At 33.6% G+C, this 18,751-nt stretch overlaps 3 protein-coding genes across 3 annotated transcripts in view; 1 reads left to right on the top strand and 2 right to left on the bottom strand.

The window, feature by feature from the left end:
• LOC133182209 (poly [ADP-ribose] polymerase 1-like) overlaps positions 1-18,751 on the bottom strand; it is a 550,802-nt gene that overhangs the window by 120,733 nt on the left and 411,318 nt on the right. The gene's annotated exons all lie outside the window — the stretch shown is intronic.
• The window catches only part of LOC133182217 (COMM domain-containing protein 10-like), a 249,974-nt gene that overhangs the window by 156,405 nt on the left and 74,818 nt on the right, over positions 1-18,751 (top strand). The window lies entirely within an intron of this gene.
• LOC133184018 (A disintegrin and metalloproteinase with thrombospondin motifs adt-2-like) lies at positions 708-9,414 on the bottom strand. Its single transcript, XM_061318890.1, has 4 exons — positions 9,354-9,414; positions 4,662-4,889; positions 2,814-2,957; positions 708-829 (listed from the first exon to the last, which is right to left on the bottom strand). The coding sequence occupies exons 1-4, from the start codon at positions 9,412-9,414 to the stop codon at positions 708-710; spliced, it is 555 nt and encodes a 184-aa protein (XP_061174874.1).

The following is an 18,751-nucleotide window of genomic DNA, read 5'->3' as shown; positions in this document are numbered from 1 at the left end:
TAAAAAGACACTGATCGATAGCACTCTTCAGGACAGAACTGGAATAGTGGCGTCTTCCTTTGATGGTTTTCTAGAATTTTTTTTTAAGAATAAAAATATGTCACAATGACTGAGATCTAGTGAATAGGGGATTGGCTAAGCTCTGTAAACAATCTTTTCTTCAAAATTTCCTTTACGTCTCTATGCTTATCTGCAGCAGCATTGTCAAAGTACGAGAAAGTCTCCCTGGGACCGGTATTTGGACTTTCAAACCTGCTTATCTTTCCCCTCAATGTAATTTTAACATACAAGCTTCCATTGTTGGTCTTTCCTTTGAGTGCAGGTACATGTATTACTGGACCTCTCGAGAAAGAAGAAAACTATGTAAGCCCTGTTTGGAGCGGTGACTTTCTTTGCAATTATAGGAAGACAGCTTCCTCTCTGATTCCACATTTTATTATCGATCTTCATTAGGGCCATAAACAGTGCACCCGTGTTTCATCACCCATCACGCGTTTTTATCATACCTTTCATTTACCTCAATGTAAATATATATAGATCTTGTTTTTAATACACACATACATGTACCCATATCAGTCATATGCTGCTATTTTTCATTATTTTCTTCAAATAAAGTATTGAATTAACATTTTGTTTTAAATAATGTTTTTATCACAAAAACAGGACAGAGAATATTTGGTGAAAGAATATTCTTGAATTCATTTTTTTCATCTTCTCACGGTGACCATGTGTACTTGTTTAAGAGAAGTTGTTAACGTTATCCACCAATTTGTGGTAGTTGTTGGTGCTGCAGTAGTCGTTGTTGAGGTGCTTGGGATAGTTGTCGATGCTGAAAATTATTACATTGTACAGCCTGCAACCATGGACCTTATTACACAACATTCTCTGTAGCATCGGGATTGCTTATCGTGTACACTTCGCCAAAATGTATTTTTAAAATCCTTAATCACTAATTATGTAAGATGGAATTAGTTTGTTTAATCTTATTACTTGATAACTACAGAGTTCCAAGGAACGCATGTGTCACCCTCAATAGCAACATTAATTTCAAAATACTAAGCTAAAATGTGCGGGTTTTTTTAAAGTGTGTGCATTTCTTTTAAATTTACAAATTAATATAATTTATTTAAAGAAAAAAAATTCAAGGATAGTAGGATTGCAATCTAATAGTATTTAAAAAAAAAGTCACAATCAAATAGGAACATGATCATTCAACTCTCAAATCTGAAAATACTGTGAAATTACTCATTTTCGTGGGGATTTAATTTTCGGTGTGTGTGTGATGAATAGGGCCACGAATTCAGGTCCTCCACGACATGAGCATTTTCACATACATAGCGACTTCTTCATGCACGAAATAAATCCCACGACCAATATTTTCAAATCTCAAACAGCTAAAATTTGACCCCACGAAATATGTGATTTTACAGTAAATAACTCAATTGAAATTATCATAAATCATTTACAAAATATGTATTAATCTTCCTTGCAGTTATTTTGCTTTAGTAAGTCCCCTTTATGGCCCCTGGTTAAGAATGCAGAAGGTGCACAGTTCATCATCAAAAAGTTGTTGTCATCCCTGTCACAAAATGATTATTAGTTTTTGGTCATAAGATAAACAAAGGTCACAAAATATGGCATTTCCAAAATTTTATCATCTTGGAGCAAATTTTCATCAATTTTAAAGTATATTTTGTTTCAGAAAACATGCTTTGCCTATCTACAAAATTTAATACATGTACATGTATTTCATGCACTAGTATCAAATGCATCTCAGAATAGGCCAGCTTGTGCTCTATGTTCCCGAAGTTAAAAGTTACTCAAATTTGACAAAAATCCATCAGAATAGAGGAAATTCGGTATCATTTTAAGTTCTTAAATGCAAAGTATCACAATTGTAACTGCTTTGATTTTTATATCAAATAAGGGCCAAATTCGGCCGTTACCATACCTTTAAACTAAGTCCGTAAATTGATCCCCCTTTTTATGCAACTAACGAAATTCATTAATATTTTAGTTTGTTTGTTGAATATTTACATATTTCCAACTGTTTTCACTGAGATAACTCTTTGAAAGTTAAGTGTGTTGAATTTCTCGATATTTACAATTGAATGTAAATTTCGCGAAGTGAAAGGTCAAGTGCCTAATATGCATTTTGTCTGACATCAGTGGGCGGGGAATATGGAAATTAACATGGAATGCTTCGTGTATTTCCAATTCTTTTAAACAGAATTTTTATTTATATTTTTAAAAATTTTCACCACAAACTTAAGTGTAAAAATATATAAGGCATCAATGTGTAGTTTGCAGGGCATGCCAGGAACATTACCGACAGCTGGAAACGTGGAATAATCTATGCATAACGGACTTCGCCGTAACCTCAGCAGACTTATCTTTCAAAGGTAACAAGGTATCCATAATAATTTACAAGGTCATTGTTTCATGCAATCCCCAGCACAGATTAATCTCTAAAGTGTCAAAGATTGTGTATATCGGCACTATGGTGTATTCTTAAAAGTACGTCAAAGGTCTCGATAATTATTGTAATTTACATAGGCCATTGCTCCAAGCAAAACTTGAGCAAAATCCCCAACTCTAGCCATTCTTAAAATAGGAAGAAAGGCAAAGTGATCCCTAAGTGTCGCTCTTCCCTGCAGGAAGACAATAAATCAAGCATGTATAAAACACAAATAGTTTGAAAGAATTGATTTTGTTGAGAGTTTCTACATTTTGAAGACTTTGGTAAGGGTTGTGATATTGATATTTTGCTGATTAATCCCTAAAAAATGAAAAGCCTCTGTAAATAAACTCACCAGGACAGTGTTGAGCATTGCATAATGAAGACTGCAAGGAGTCTCCTACGCATGAACCGATGCGGCAGGCCCTATATCTTATCCGTAGACCACCCCCGCAGGTCTTGTCACAGGCCGAATATTGTCCCCACGGACCCCAGTCACCTTCGAATATAAAACAAATTCTTAAAAGTATCTATTTTAAGTTTAACTAGATATTCTAATAATGGTAGATTTTCGATTTGCTTTCTTATTTTGGAAATACTTTTATCCTAAATGACTAGTATTTCAATAAAGTAGATCAAATAAACTTTTGAATCTTGGATCTGCTAAAGAAAATATTCAACAGACAATTATTTCTAAAATTAACAAATGTATAATGTTAGTAGTATATATACGAGAAAAATTTGCCACTTATGCGAAGTATTATATGCTCCCACATGTGGATGGGTTGTACGTACCCAAAGAGTGTCCTTAGCAGTTTCTACAACCCCACTCTAGCTACGAATACTTGGTAGTTTATTGGTATGTATAAATTTCAAAATCTATATTTATTAACTTTTGATGGTCTTTCAACAATCTAGCTATTCTTCTTGCTAATAGACAAAGTTAATTTAAATACTGATAAACTGGTAATCAAACAAGCAAATTTAAAGAATTGTGGCCCCCCGCTTTTGCTGTCTAAGTGATGGGGATGCAATAATCTATGGAATGTTGTAACTGTCTTGTTTGTGTTTCCTGTCTTGTCTGTGCATCATATAAAAAATATATCAAATATTGAATTCATAAAAGTTATGGTAAAGCATAAAGCTTCTCAAAACTGTATCAAACTTCAAGATCAGGGCCATGAGGTCAAATATCGTATTACAATCCGAAAGGTCTTCTCACAAATAATTAGCGTCTCTCAAATGGTGACTTACATTCTCCTTGGTTGCTATCTCATCAATATTCCTAACATAAATGTAGCACAAACAAGTAGAATGAAGTGAGTTTGAATTATTTTGTATTATTTTATACAAGTAGAAAAAAAACGCGAAATTGTGAAGTGTTCATCATTTCTTTCCGCGTGTTTTCTAGTTTGCAATAAGCATGAGATAGAGTTTTTATGTCAATGGGATTTAATTTTTAATATTTTCTTTTTTCGATGGCAAAAAAAAAAAAAAGTTCCTCGAGTGGGAACACTTACGCTGGAAATATATTAAAAGCGTAAAGGAGTAACACTTTGGCGAATGGTTTTCATTGCAATTGGTCGAGAAGAAAAAGTAAGCTAAGTCAGAGCAGTGCTCTATTCGTAGCACAGGCACTCGGCATTCTAAACCTTTCTCTATATTGATAAAAGTACCTCCATACTATAGTAATAAAATTTAGTATGATAGTATTTTTATCAATAAAGAGAAAGGTTCAAAACGTCAAGTGCCTGTGATTGTAGGACTCGAAAAATTAAAAAAAAAAAAAAATTACCCACTTTATGTAGAAATTATGGCCTTTGGGTCATTTTTCTCCGTGTGGATTGTAGAAAATTGACCCCGTAGAATAATGACCCTGACGCAAGTGTCATTTTTTGATACTAATAATACTAAAAATACTGGTCTTACATCCATTAACCGAACCATTTCTGAAAGGTGCTAGATTTATAATAAAGATGAATGACATTAACATTTGTGAAGAAAGACAAGTAGAAAATGTAAATATAAGCATTGATTCTTAATTTTTTTTTTACGTCGTCTGTCGTACGTATAACAGCACCTGTCCGTGCCTACAAAATCCATACCGCACTAACGCGCGGTATTCAATTTGTCGGTACGACCAGGTACTGCTATACGACTGACGACATCCAAAAATAAGAATGATAAACGAATTTTGTAATACCTGCGGAGGAGGTGGTGGTTTTAGACTGTAAGCAAACAACCTGGCAAGTTTGGGTTTCCCTGCCATACATCGGACACTCAGTTGAAAAACGCATAAATCCCATAATCCAGTGATGGCATCCCCGTGTTCGATACCGAGTACCCTGTATTCCACATAATCCTGAACATGAACTCCAAGACCCCCATATTTCGAATGTGGTTTGCATTTTAACAAATGTCTCGACATCAACTAAAAAAAGTCAAAACGTCAAATTTTTAAACAGTCTTATTCATAAAAGTAGTTCTTTGATTTGCTCACAAATTTGCTACACAATCGAGTATGTAAGTAGATCAATGATTTTATTTTAATAGGTGTAATAATAATGGGTGTACAACGGAAAACAGATAATAAATGATATTTTACATTTTTATGAAATTCAATTCCTAGTTAATGTTATGATTTGTAACATTAATATAGACCATTTTATATCTTGGAATAACTGATCTAATAAATACGATCATAACAGATGCATAAATATATATAGCCTGTATCAGCTCGAGACACCAATATCCAGAGGACCTTCGGCTCTCGGGCTGATACAGGATGTGATACAGCACAAATGCAAAGAGGTAATCACTGACTATCTTATTATATCAAAGAACAGTAATTTCAAATTAAGAATATGAACGAACAAGATGTGTTTGTGAAACACTGATGCCCCCGTATGACAACTTATAGCAAAGGTTAAACTTTCTCAAATGCAAATCAAATATAGTGGTACCCAAAGTAAGGTCTTGTCTCGAGGAATATACCTGTGAAATATGAAAGCCCTAGCAGCAACCATTGAATAGATATGGAAAAGGTTAAAGTTTTTCAAAAGTAAGTCAAACATCAAGGTCAAGGTCAAATGGTCAAAATTAATGGTGCCTAAGGAGAGGCCTTCTCACAAGAAATATACAGGTGAAATATGAAAGCTGAAGGTTAAAATTTTCCAAAAGTAGGTCAAACTCCAAGGTCTAGGTCAATGGATTACAATTGTTGGTATCTAAACAAAGGTCTTTTCACAAGAATTACATATGCTAAGTATGAAAGCCTTAGCACCAACCGTTCAAAAGTTATGGCCAATGTTAAAGTTTTTCAAAAGTAGGTCAAACTCCAAGGTCAAGGTCAAAGTTGTTGGTATGCAAAGGAAGATCTTGTCACAAGGATTACATGAAGTATGAAAGCCTTAGCACCAATTATTCAAAAGATATGACTAAGGTTAAAGTTGGAAAAATTTTGCAAAACTAGGTCAAACTCCAAGGTCAATGTCAAAAGGTCAAATATGGTGGTACCCAAAGAAAGGTCTTGTCACAAGGAATACACATGTGAAATATGAAAGCCATAGCTCCAACCAATCAAAAGTTATGGGCAATGTTAAAGTTTTTGCAGACATACAGACAGCACGACAGACAGACAGACGGACGGACAGGGCAAAAACTATATGCCCCCGAATCTTCGATACGGGGCATAAAAAATAGGTGTAATTTTACAAATACTGATTATTTAGGTTAAATCTGCAAGGGTCACGATGGGTGTCATATTAATCCGTATTATATATTTGTTATATAAGGCCATCATTAAAAATATCTTTGTTTCCCCTTACCCGACCCTAAAATCTCGAGTTCGGTAGGTACAGGTAGGTAGGTAAATAATTTGTTTTCTGCCAGCAGCTTTGAAAATATATTTTGAAATTTAATGGACTTAATACCTTTATAAATAAGAAAAAGTACAAAAGAAAGCGATTTGTAAACAGAATATCATGCAAATGCCATTTAAAAGCAAAATTTCAGGTAAATTAATAAACAACTATATTCAGTTGAATAGTGAAATTTCTCAAGCCATGCAAAGTAAATCTTTTGAAATCGAATTAGGAATATTAAATGCATATTAAAGATAAGATTCTCAGATACGCAAATACCGGACATCCGAGTATCAGTTTTCAAACCAGTGCGTACATATGCAACGTACTTTTTCAAGGGCTCGAATTATGCAGTGGTTCTAGAACATTTCGTTTTGGAGTCCCGATTGATTGATTGATTGTATGTTGTTTAACGTCCCTCTCGAGAATTTTTCACTCATATGGAGACGCCACCACTTGCCGGTGGAGAGCTGCATATTTTGTCCTATACTCGGCACTTACGGCCATTGAGCAGTGAGGGATCTTTTTCGTACCAGCACCTACTGCGACACGGGACCTCGGTTTATACGGTCTCATCCGAAGGACCGGTCTCCACGTCCCACAGTGGGATTCGAACCCGCGACGTAAGGATCGACTCCTTACTTCGCTACTCTAGAGCAGACGCTCTAACCCGAAGCAAGGAGCTAGTTCAAAGTCACAGGTTCAAATCCCAATGCAGGACGTTGAGACCGGTCCTTCGAATGAGAGCGTAAAACGTAGGTCTAGTGTCGCAGTAGATGCTAGCACGAAAATGATTCCTCACTGCTCAATGGCCAAAAGTGTCGATTACAAGACTAAATTTGGAGACCTTCACCGGGCAAATGTTCAAATCATAAGTATTTTCATCCCAACAATTCTAAACGGGATTTAAAACAAAGAAACAACCAATCTTAAGGGCCTTATGAAAACAAAATACACTACACGTCTCAGAAAGTTGTATCATGATTTCAAAACTATTTGGAAAGAGTATGTAAACAATATTTAATTGAACCAAACCATATCTAAATTTTATAAAAATACCATACACAATGTCAAAGTCACGAAGTTTAACCCCTGAATTAAAGGCATTTAGAAAGGACGTCTGAATTATTTTCACAGGATGAAATATGCCGACATGTTTACAACAACTCGTATGGTTCCGTATAATAAACATAGGAACATAGATGAACTGTTTGTTAGATCAAAACTCAAATTAAGTTATATGTAGTGAAATTGATTAATATGTTCACAAGGTGCAGAGGTGGGCCCCTCGTATGCTCATGAGGCGGGTTTTACGATGCTTGCTAGTACGTACCTTTATTTTTTAAAGACAGGTTTGTAAATAGCACTGAAAACTCTTAGTCATGGTAATTATTATTAACGAATTGTTTCAAGAGTGTGGGATTCTAATAAGCTAAAGGCATAAGGTTGATACGTCGCCGTTGATTAATAACAGGAACTGTGACTACATGTTGTGGACACCATTTTGTTTCCAACAAACGCTTGAAAATCATAATTTATAACAAAATCTGCCGTTCTGATAAAAACTAACTTTTCATTCGGCGCAATTTTATTGGGTCGGTCGCGTTAGGGGAAACAAAGGTATTTTTTTTTATTTGGGCCTAATACAGGATTTTTTTTTTTTTTTTTTTTTTTTTTTAATTTTTTTTTTTGCATCCCTGATATTAACACAGGCACACGCTCTGTATTACACACCCTGCATCAGCAGTCAGTACCCTTTATTTCACCCTTTATCACATCCTTTATTTCACCTTTCCGGAACATCTCTTTTCCTATTGTTTTGAAGATTAAAGATATTTTATGTTATTCAAAATAATTATTTGTTTAATTTATGATTATTTCATTTCTTATCGCTGAATACATTGCCTTTGAAAAACAGTGAGAAACGGAAATTCAACAAAAACAGAACACATTCATTTAATAAAAATTCAGTCATTAATTTACAAGTTTATATATTTTTTCTGATTTTTTGACACTAATTTCAAATATATAATAAAAACAACAATACATGATATCACACCCTATCAACCCTCGACCAATATCAGCCCTCCGGCCTTCGGGCTGATATTGGAGTCTCGGGTTGATATGGGGTGTGATACAGATTTTTCCATGTAGTATTCTCTGCAGGATCTCTATCAGCCCTGGAAGCTGATACGGCTATCGTGGCGTCAGGCATTTCGCATATGCAAATTAAAAACTGTATTTATTACTAAGTATGTAATAAATATCAATATCATGGTAAAGTTCCAGATATAAGCCCTTTTACAAATCTCATGTTTTCGAAACTTTTTACTTAAGACTTTCATGCAACAAATGTTTAAAGCAGTATGAGCTGCATTTTTGAAAATTTTAATTTGCTGTTAAAATGTGCTGTTATGATAAATCTCTATGTAATTTAATCCTTTATGATCAATTAGACTAGAATGAAGTTGTTTTTTTTTTCAGAAGAAAGATTTCTGTACAATGGAATGTATAAGAAATCAATATTGTACAGGACGACTATAATGTAATTTTGCTTCAATCAAAGCTTATAGATAGTTCTTCCATCGCAAATACGAACAACAGAAGTTTATAAACGTTCTTTTTTCTGTCGTTGAAATAGTTAATTACAATTTTGCAACAAATATTTCCCACATGAAAATTGCAGCTCATATTGCTTTAATTGGAGACAAATATATCAGGTGAAGTCTGTTCTTTGCTTAAAGATAATGAATCTGAGTGTCAACAAGTGTGGATGGGAGACATGACGTTCTATCATTGAAGTAAGTTTAAAATATACTTACAAAGAAATCTCTTCTCTGCAAAAGGTTAAAATGACCAATTAAGAAAGCTTTGGTGGACATTCTAATTAGACCAATAAATTGGATATTTTTGGATTGAATATTACAGTTATTTTTAAAGTTTTTTTGGTAATTGAAGGTACATGAGGAGAATTTTGTTCCATTCATCCGATTACTGAAAACTATTCTGTGTATGTCGCAGATCACACTTACCAGCCAGACTCAGTGAGGAAAGAGAGACCACAAGGATCAGAACTGTAGGGTGAATAGCCATGTCTTCTACACAAAGAACAGAGTTCAAAGCAGGTTTCACTGCGAACGTGAATATGTTATCAGCAGGAATATATCTGAACACAAAATCGAGGACTTTTATGTTTGCCCTTTCTGTGACTTATTTAGTTGTACCAAACATACACTCTGCCCTTTTGTCATTGCATGCGCAATTTTAGAATTATTTTCAATCTATATGGAAAACTATCTTTGATTATCAATGTCTGGTTAAAAATTATAACGATCACAAATCCAGCATGACCTTGTTAGTCTTTATCTAGAATAAGTTAAGTACAGTTCCACGAAACAATCAGGCAGCCTATATATAAAATGTGATATATGGGGGGTTCTCAGAAATTAATGATTTTTCACTCACAGTTTTTTCTTGGTCTATAAGCTGTGTATGTAGAAGGAAAATATTTTGGGTTATTGTTACTATGGAAACCTGGACAAAGAAATTACCCTAGCAACCGCCCAATTTTTCTTTGTAGATTGACGAAATTTCACTCATTTTGAAGGCTTTATAAGAAACGTAAATATAGTGATTTTTTCTCTTATTTAGTGTAATAAGAAAGATACATTTTTAAAGTGTTCTGTCAACATAATAAAAAGAAATTACATTCTCTAATATATTTGCTATAGACACAGGTAAAGATACATGTTTCCCATTTTTTGCTGATTCAGCATTTTGCTTGATTTTAGCAAAAATCAAGTCAATATTATTCATTTCACCATCTTAATACAACTGTTTCATCTATTTCGTGTAAAACTACAGGAAAGCTTCTCTAAGAATTTGAAATAAAAAGTTTTGCAAATTTGAAAATTCCTATCTGTTGCTAAGCAACAGAAATGGATGGTTTGATTAATTAAAAAAGGAGAAAATGAAAAGCGTTGCAAGAAAAATCGAATAAATTGTAATCATTGAGTACCAAAAACAAATTTTAAAATAGTAAAATATACAGTATTCTTCCTTGTATACTTAAGACTATTTTACAATAAGCTATCTCCATAGCAACAGCAAATTTTCCTTAGCAACGAAGCATTGAAAGTTATTTATAGCACATATTCATCTAAGTTTTTAAAAGATTATCTGATTCTTATTGTTGAATTGCTATTGCCCAGAATCGACATTGTTAAACTGGTTTTTAAAAAGTATGTTTTTAAGTTAATTCATCCATAGCAACAGAACTTGTCTACATAGCAACAAATGTATTTTATAAAGAATCAGTATGTAGCAATTCCTCAACAAAAATCTTTGTCTTTAAAGGATGTTTACTAGGCAAAAACATTCTACTAATGGGAATGAATATTACTTACTTGAGTTGTGACTGTGGTATTTTTTTCACTTTGAAATAGTAAATCAGTATGTAGCAATTCCTCAACAAAAGTTGAGCAATAACCTTTTTTTCATGCTAGTGGCTTATTGAGACTCTAGAGTCTTAAACTTTCTTGCAAATTCCTGAAAATTTTGCATCATGACTAATATTTGCAACGAAAACTGGATAGTCTAACTTCTGATAAGTTTAAAAAAAAACAGTAATCTCGTATTAAAAAAAAAGATTTTTGATAAGGTCTACTTGTGACAATGCAGACCTGGTGAGGTATTGGTTGACCGAGGCCGAAGGCTGAGGTTAATCAGTTCCTGACAAAGTCCGTATAGTAACAAGTAGACCTAATTCAAAAGTCAATAACTGTATTTTAAAGTATCAGGGTTTTTTTTGTTTTTTGTTTTTTGTTTTTTTGTTTTTTGTTTTTTTTTTGTTTGTTTGTTTTTTTTTTTTTTTTTTTTTTTTTTTACATTTTTCACAATCCACCTATTTTCTTCATCAAATATATTATTATTATATTATTATATATATTAACGCCCATAATATACTTAGTATTTTGTTTTGCAGCAAGATATCATAATTATTTTTCAACAGTTTAAACTGTTCAACAAAGGTGGAAAATAGTATATTAAAACTATAAATATTCAAACCATTTACTTATAAGGAGTTTAGACGGTTCGGTACTGTGCGCAATTTGACTGGCAGATAAAAATGTAAGCAAAGCTATCAAGATTGGCTAAGACAGAAAACCTAAATAAACAAACTCTTTGTAGCGAGACTTCTGTCTCCTGAATTACAAGATAAAAAAAACTTATTTTGATGAGATTACTACATATGTAATAAGTTATAATGAGATACTAACTCATGAACAAGATAGCTAATTTATTAAAAAAAAAAAAGACTAACTCGTTGAAACGTTTTAACAAGATAAACTCGTTGTAACGAGACTACTAACTCCTGGAGAATGAGATTACAAAATTATTCTAATATGATACCAACTCGTTATAAAAGCAAGATAGGAAATTCATTTTATTGGGGTAACTAATTTATTATTTAAGGAATGAATTTAATAGCTACTCCAGTTATACTGTACGGTATAACCTGCGTTGGGACAGTTTCCGCTTTATAAACCGTGAAGCGGTTAATAAAAAAGCGTAAACTGTTCCAACCCAGGTTATACCAGTGTAACTTGGGCAGCTATTAATTAAATTCATTTCTTATAATTTAATTTTCCAATTAAGGCAATTTTCCTTAAGAAATGTCTTCAAATTAAGCATATTTTAAAAGTACGTCAAGCCAAATAATACGTTTTTGGCGAAGGTCATTGTGACGTAGGCAACATATGTTATATGGTATAAACTACATCTTTTATTCTATCAAATGACGTGTTACAACCAGAATTAAATTATTACGAGATAACTAACTCTCGATTTTTATTATTTACTAGTCTAGTTATGACAGGATATTTACATGTAATAACTAAAAAATATTTTTGATATAACGAGCTAAATGAAAAAATAAAAGAAATACACTGAAAAATAGTGTTAGTCTTGTTTCATGAAATAAACAATTAAAGTTTGTGCTTTGACTGTAATCTAAGCTTGTTTTATATCTCCAAGTTGGTTCAATACACAAGAGATGCTCTAGGTACGAATAATTTCTAAAAGGAGGCAGGCTACTGACAAACAATTTGATGAAATAAGAATATCAACAGTCTTGTTTATAGTCATAATTTTACAAGTTCTATGGTCGATACAATGACTTTGTCAACAAATGCAATCTATCTTTGAATTGTATGCTGACTGAACCCATTAATAGTAATTTTTTATTGATTATATCCTTAATATTCCTTTGTATAAATATGATCTCCTGTTATGGCGCCTCTATTCTCCCGGGTGGTCATGATTTGAAAAAATTTAAATCTACATTACCTGAGGGTGCTTTTATATTTTTATGACCAATCATGGCTTGTTGGTCTTGTGAATAATTTAAGATTTCCCCTTTGTCTTCATATTTAAAACTTTGATCGCCCATTGTGGCCCCGCCCTACCCCCGGAGTTATGATTTGAACAAGATTTTTTTTTTAAATGATGCCATTAATTTTTCACAAAATCATCATCGTAATATCCCTTTGGAAGAAGGCGTGTCCCTTCATCTGAACAAACTTGAATCCCCTTTACTCAAGGATACTTTGTGGCTAGTTTGGTTGAAATTGGTCCAGTGGTTCTTGAGAGGTAGATGAAAATGTGAAGAGTTTACAATAACAACGACGACAGACGTCGGACTCTTTTTGATCAGAAAAGCTCACTTGAGCCTTCGCTCAGGTTAGCTAAAAATCCTTAGCATGACAAACTTCAAATTGGTTCCCCCAAGAAAAAGGATGATCGTTGTTGATTCTGTCAAAGTCAAGGGTAAAAGAAAAATAACCCAGACAGGATTTTTTTTCCTTTCCAGCCAGTGATCTTGAGCTTGGAGGAATGATCTTTATTCAATATGAGGACACACCGTCGGATCATTAGCAAGCTCTGTTTCAAGTAAAGCTACAAGTGAAACACCATTACAAAGTTGGAGTTCAGACAAGCATTTAATATGTTTTCGTCAGTGACCTTGAACTTGCCAAAACCTACATGGGTCAGGGTCATGAATTACCCACGGTCAAAAGCATTCTCTGTACAATGTATAAGCCTATTAATTCTCAATTACAAAGTTAAAGGACAAACCAGAATTTTATACTTTCTGTAAGTGAACTTGAACTTGCGCGCAAAAATGGGTTTGGGTTAAGGTCGGCTTTACTCTTAAGTCAAAAGCAATCTTTGTACCAAGTATGAGCTTCCAGTAATTCTCCATTATATAGTTTTTCTGCCACTGAATACGTACTTGCCGGAATGACCTAGGGTCAAGGTCAACAAACACTCTCTGATCATCAGCAAATTTTATTTCATGTATGAGCTTCCAGAGATTCGCCGTTACAAAATCACTTATTACCCAGATAATTATAAAAAATTTCACCAAATGACCTTGAACTAATCAAAATGGCTTTGGGTCAAGGTCTTAACACACTTAGGTCAACAAAGCTATTACTGTACTAAGTATGAGCATCCAATGATTCCCCGTTACAAAGTTTTGGACCGGGCAACAACTTTTATACACTTTTTATGCCAGTGACCTTGAACATGCTGGCATGACCTTGTGTCGAGGGCATGGCACCTCCTTGGGTCATAAGCAATCTCTGTACAAAGTATGAGCTTCCAGTGTTTTTCAAGTTATAGCGAGAAGATTGCATGGACGGAAGGACACACAGTAAAGGGATTTCTGTATAACACACACCCCAACCCCCCAACTCCCCAAGCCCCAAACTTTGTTTATGTGGGATATTTGAATATTTGTTACAATTTCAATAGCATAAGAAGATTCAACAAAAAAGTAGAAGAGCCAGTCAGACTGCGCAAATTCAGTTTTACTGCAAAAATGTAATAGAAATATTTTTAAAAAATTTTATGAATACATGTTTGTGCTAAATATTACTTTCCTTGCCTTGTTGCTAAAGAAAATTTTCTGTTGCCATGGGAGATGGAATTTTTTTTAATTGCATTTAGTTTCCAATTTTCGATGCAAATATTGGTCATGATGCAAAATTTTCAGGAATTTACAAGAAATTTTAAGACTCTCAAGTCTCAATTGGCCACTGGCATGAAAAGTAGGTCATTGATTTACTATTTCAAAGTGAAAAAAATACCACAGTCATAAGTCAAATAAATGATTTTTCATTTCCATAAGTAAAATGTTTTTGCCTAGTAAACATCCTTTAAAGACACAAATTTTGTTGAGGAATTGCTATATACTGATTCTTTATAAAATACATTTGTTGCTATGTAGACAAGTTCTGTTGCTATGGATGAATTAACTTAAAAACATACTTTTTAAAAACCAGTTTAACAATGTCGATTCTGGGCAATAGCAATTCAACAATAAGAATCAGATAATCTTTTAAAAACTTAGATGAATATGTGCTATAAATAACTTTCAATGCTTCGTTGCTAAGGAAAATTTGCTGTTGCTAAGGAGATAGCTTATTGTAAAATAGTCTTTAGTATACAAGGAAGAATATTGAATATTTTATTAATTTAAAATTTGTATTTGCTACTCAATGACTACAATTTATACGATTTTTCTTCCAATGTTTTACAATTATCCCTTTTTAATTAATCAAACCATCCATTTCTGTTGCTTAGCAACAGATAGGAATTTTCAAATTTGCAAAACTTTTTATTTCAAATTCTTAGAGAAGCTTTCCTGTAGTTTTACATGAAATAGATGAAACAGTTGTATTAAGATGGTGAAATGAATAATAGTGACTTGATTTTTGCTAAAATCAAGCAAAATGCCGAATCAGCAAAAAATGGGAAACATGTATCTTTACCTGTGTCTATAGCAAATATATTAGAGAATGTAATTTCTTTTTATTATGTTGACAGAACACTTTAAAAATGTATCTTTCTTATTATACTAGATAAAAGAAAAAAATCACTTTATATACGTTTCGTATAAAGCCTTCAAAATGAGTGAAATTTCGTCAATCTACAAAGAAAAATTGGGCGGTTGCTAGAGAAATTTCTTTGTCCAGGTTTCCATAGTAACAATGACCCAAAATATTTTTCCTTCCACATATACGGCTTATAGCCCAAGAAAAACCTGTGTGTGAAAAATCATTAATTTCTGAATACCCTTTGTATTTGTATCACCTCCTGCCTGATTGTTACGTGGACCTATACTTAAATACATTATCTGGTAGATATTACGAAATACACGAATATAAAATTCGGGGGGGGGGGGGGGTCCTAAATACATGATATATGTTGTTTATAAATATATGAGCATTGTATGAACAGGAACAAAACATTGTAAAAATGTTAAATAAATCTGTTTGACTATTGATATCATCCTTTCACAGAAATAGTCGTGATACACTATAGTTTTCAAACCCAGTGAAAAGCAACATACCACAGAATATCCGCATGCGATGCCTCGTAAGTAATCACACTTCAGTCTTTAAAACTTATAACATTCTAGACAGCGAAAGTAAGTTCGATCTACCCTACCTATGCTGGATTCCCAAAATCATACAAATCCTTGCAAACAAAGATACATTGCTAGGTCCAGCAACTGCTCCACCAAGCCCCGCGACTTTACTCCTCTCAAAAATATTTAACTGCTGTAAAAGAGAAAGTTCAGACATACTATGCTACAGCATATTCTAGAAATGGCGTTAATCAAATGTGTATTTTAAAAAGTAAAAAAAAAATTAAACGGTTAAAAATAATTTTTCAAAAGTCAGTAACATCAAAACGTACGACTTTCCTTCACTTTATACGACCATTTCTCGCGACAACTAATGCTTTTCTGCGATTTTAAAATGTACTGACTACCTTTCTCGCTAGCCAGGTAAATATCTTACACTGCAAACTCCTTTGGCATAAGTTTTAAGTATAGCTTTGCATACTTTTCTATGCTGAATCGGCAAGAAACTTCGCCATTACTTAAAACAATGGTTAAATTCTATATCTGAGTCAATCGTACATGTATATCATACATTGATTACTTACCACGGATTATTTCCATGACTTCTAAAACCTATCACCTACCAGGCAGGCACGTAGGACGCCGGGGGGGGGGGTGGGGGGGGGGTCTGAGTATAGACTTATTCTACTGACAAATAAGTCGACGTTACAGTGAATTCAACGACCTCGTTGAAAGTCACCATCTTGTAAATTCTAAGGTCGTAATAATATTATAATGATCTTGTTTGCAAATATAACCTTAAATTGGATCGTATTTTGACTGGCACATTTCATAACAATTGTTAGGCCTACCTGATCAATGCTTAGGGCATTGTGGTGTGACCGGTCAACAGGGGATGCTTACTCCTCCTAGGCACCTGATCCCACCTCTGAAATTTCCAGGGATCCCTGTTTTATGCTCTATTCACAGATTTGTATTGTTTGTAGGTTTTCATAGATCGATTATCTTTACCTTTCGTGTACAACTGTAGTTAGCCTATTAATATTTGTAATGCAAACATATCATTTTACTATATGGAGTGAAAAGGCTTCAAATTTTTAAAAATATATATTGTTTTATGTTTGATAAAAGTTGTGATATTTATTTTCAAAATCTTGTTACGGGGGTCCAAAAGTTATGTCACATCTGCTTATAAAATCTTTAATAATGTTATCGACAAAATTTTTACATATTAATACCCCTATCAGTTCTGATTTTTGTTTTAAAATTTCATGCACTCATACACAAAATACTTTTTTAATAAAAAGATAAGCACAACGTTAGGATTGTCTATCGCAGCTAAGCTACAGGTGTAACGTAGAATATTGACTCGGGTTGAAAATTGATCCGGGGTTCATTTTTCGGTGTGTTCCCCGAACGTCTACTGGACTAAACCAACATCTAATTATCAGGTTTATTCCCCGAACGTCTACCGGCTAAAACAACTATTTAATTATCACACTCAATTAAGAGGCCCTCTAAGGGGTCCAGGTAGAGTTTACCTGTGTTACCTTGATTTAACAAAGTAGAATAAAATAATTTAATATTTACTGATAAAACTGTTTACTAAAGCACAGATTTATTGATTAAATACTTGCTTTAATTGAAGGCACTAAATAAATATTTTTTTCATATAGTATACATGTACATGTAATAAATATTATATTATGAATTATTTTCAAGCATAACTTTTTTTTAACCTAACACTTGGCACTTGAAGCATCACTTACACCACATTTTAACATGTTAAGCTTTGTTTAATCTATATTAAACATGGAGAATTTTTTTCACATCGCATTTGCAGGTCCATAGAACGAAAAAAAAGGGGGGGCATTTTTCTGAGCAAAGACTTTCCCTGTAGTATAGTTTGTTCCTCTAGGTCTAATATGTAAATTTTCATTTAGATGTTGCAACCTCTTACACTCTGTTGTTGTAAGGTCGAGCGCTGGTGAATATTCCAGCACTTGAAAAAAAAACCATATATACCTACCTCTTTGTTTGGAAGCAATATCTAAAGTTAGCACCGTTTTATTTACATCAAATTCAGACACGTTGTATCGTTTTTGAAAGAGGTGGGGGGGGGGGCAAAATTTTTTTGACAATTTACCTTTAAAAATATTGTCCAAACCCCAATTTCATTGGGGGGGGTTAAAATTCAAAATGATTTTTTTTTTCAAATAATCGTATCTTATTATTCTTATGACTTTAACCTTGGCCATAACTTTTGATCAATCAGTGCTGGGGCTTCCATACTTCACATGTGTATTCCTTGTGACAAGACCTTCCTTTGGATACCAACAATATTGGCCCATTGACCTTGAATTTGGTGTTTGGCCTACTTTAAAACAAACTATAACCTTGGCCATAGCATTTGAACATTTGGTTCTAGGCCTTTCATATTTCACGTACATGTGTATCACTTGTGACAGGACCTTCCTTTGGGTACCATTTGACCTTGACCTTGATGTTTTACTTACTTTTGAAAAATTTTAACCTTCGCCATAACTTTTCAATGGTTGTTGTTAGGGCTTTCATATTTCACAGGCATATTCCTCGAGACAAGACCTTTCTTTGGGTATCAACATTTATGATCTTTTGACCTGGAGGTTGACTGCATTTGAGAAACTTTAACCTTCGCCAAAAGCTGCCATACGGGGGCATGAGTGTTTCACAAACACATTTTGTTTCGAATATAAATCAAGATTTGGAATATAAATCGTAAGGTTACGAATATGAATAACAATTATTGAAGAATATTTATAAGGAAGGCGTTTATGCATAAAATTATCACGCAAACCAAGTGCTTGATCATCACCATAAAACAAAAAAATGTCTGACAGTTATTCCTCATATTTATATGCTCTTGATTCGTAAATTCACGTGCTCCAAGCCCCGCCTACTTCTCTCTCTCTCGCCCCGCACGTGATTTTTTGCCACGCCTATCGACGAACCAGT

Source organism: Saccostrea echinata, unplaced genomic scaffold, assembly GCF_033153115.1.
Source record: "Saccostrea echinata isolate AGI-Se365-2 ecotype Australia unplaced genomic scaffold, CSIRO_AGI_Sech_v1 ptg000009l, whole genome shotgun sequence".
In the NCBI taxonomy this organism is placed as follows: Eukaryota; Metazoa; Mollusca; class Bivalvia; order Ostreida; family Ostreidae; genus Saccostrea; species Saccostrea echinata.
The sequence above is the reverse complement of the archived record's forward strand: the minus strand, read 5'-3'. Positions and strand labels throughout refer to the sequence as shown.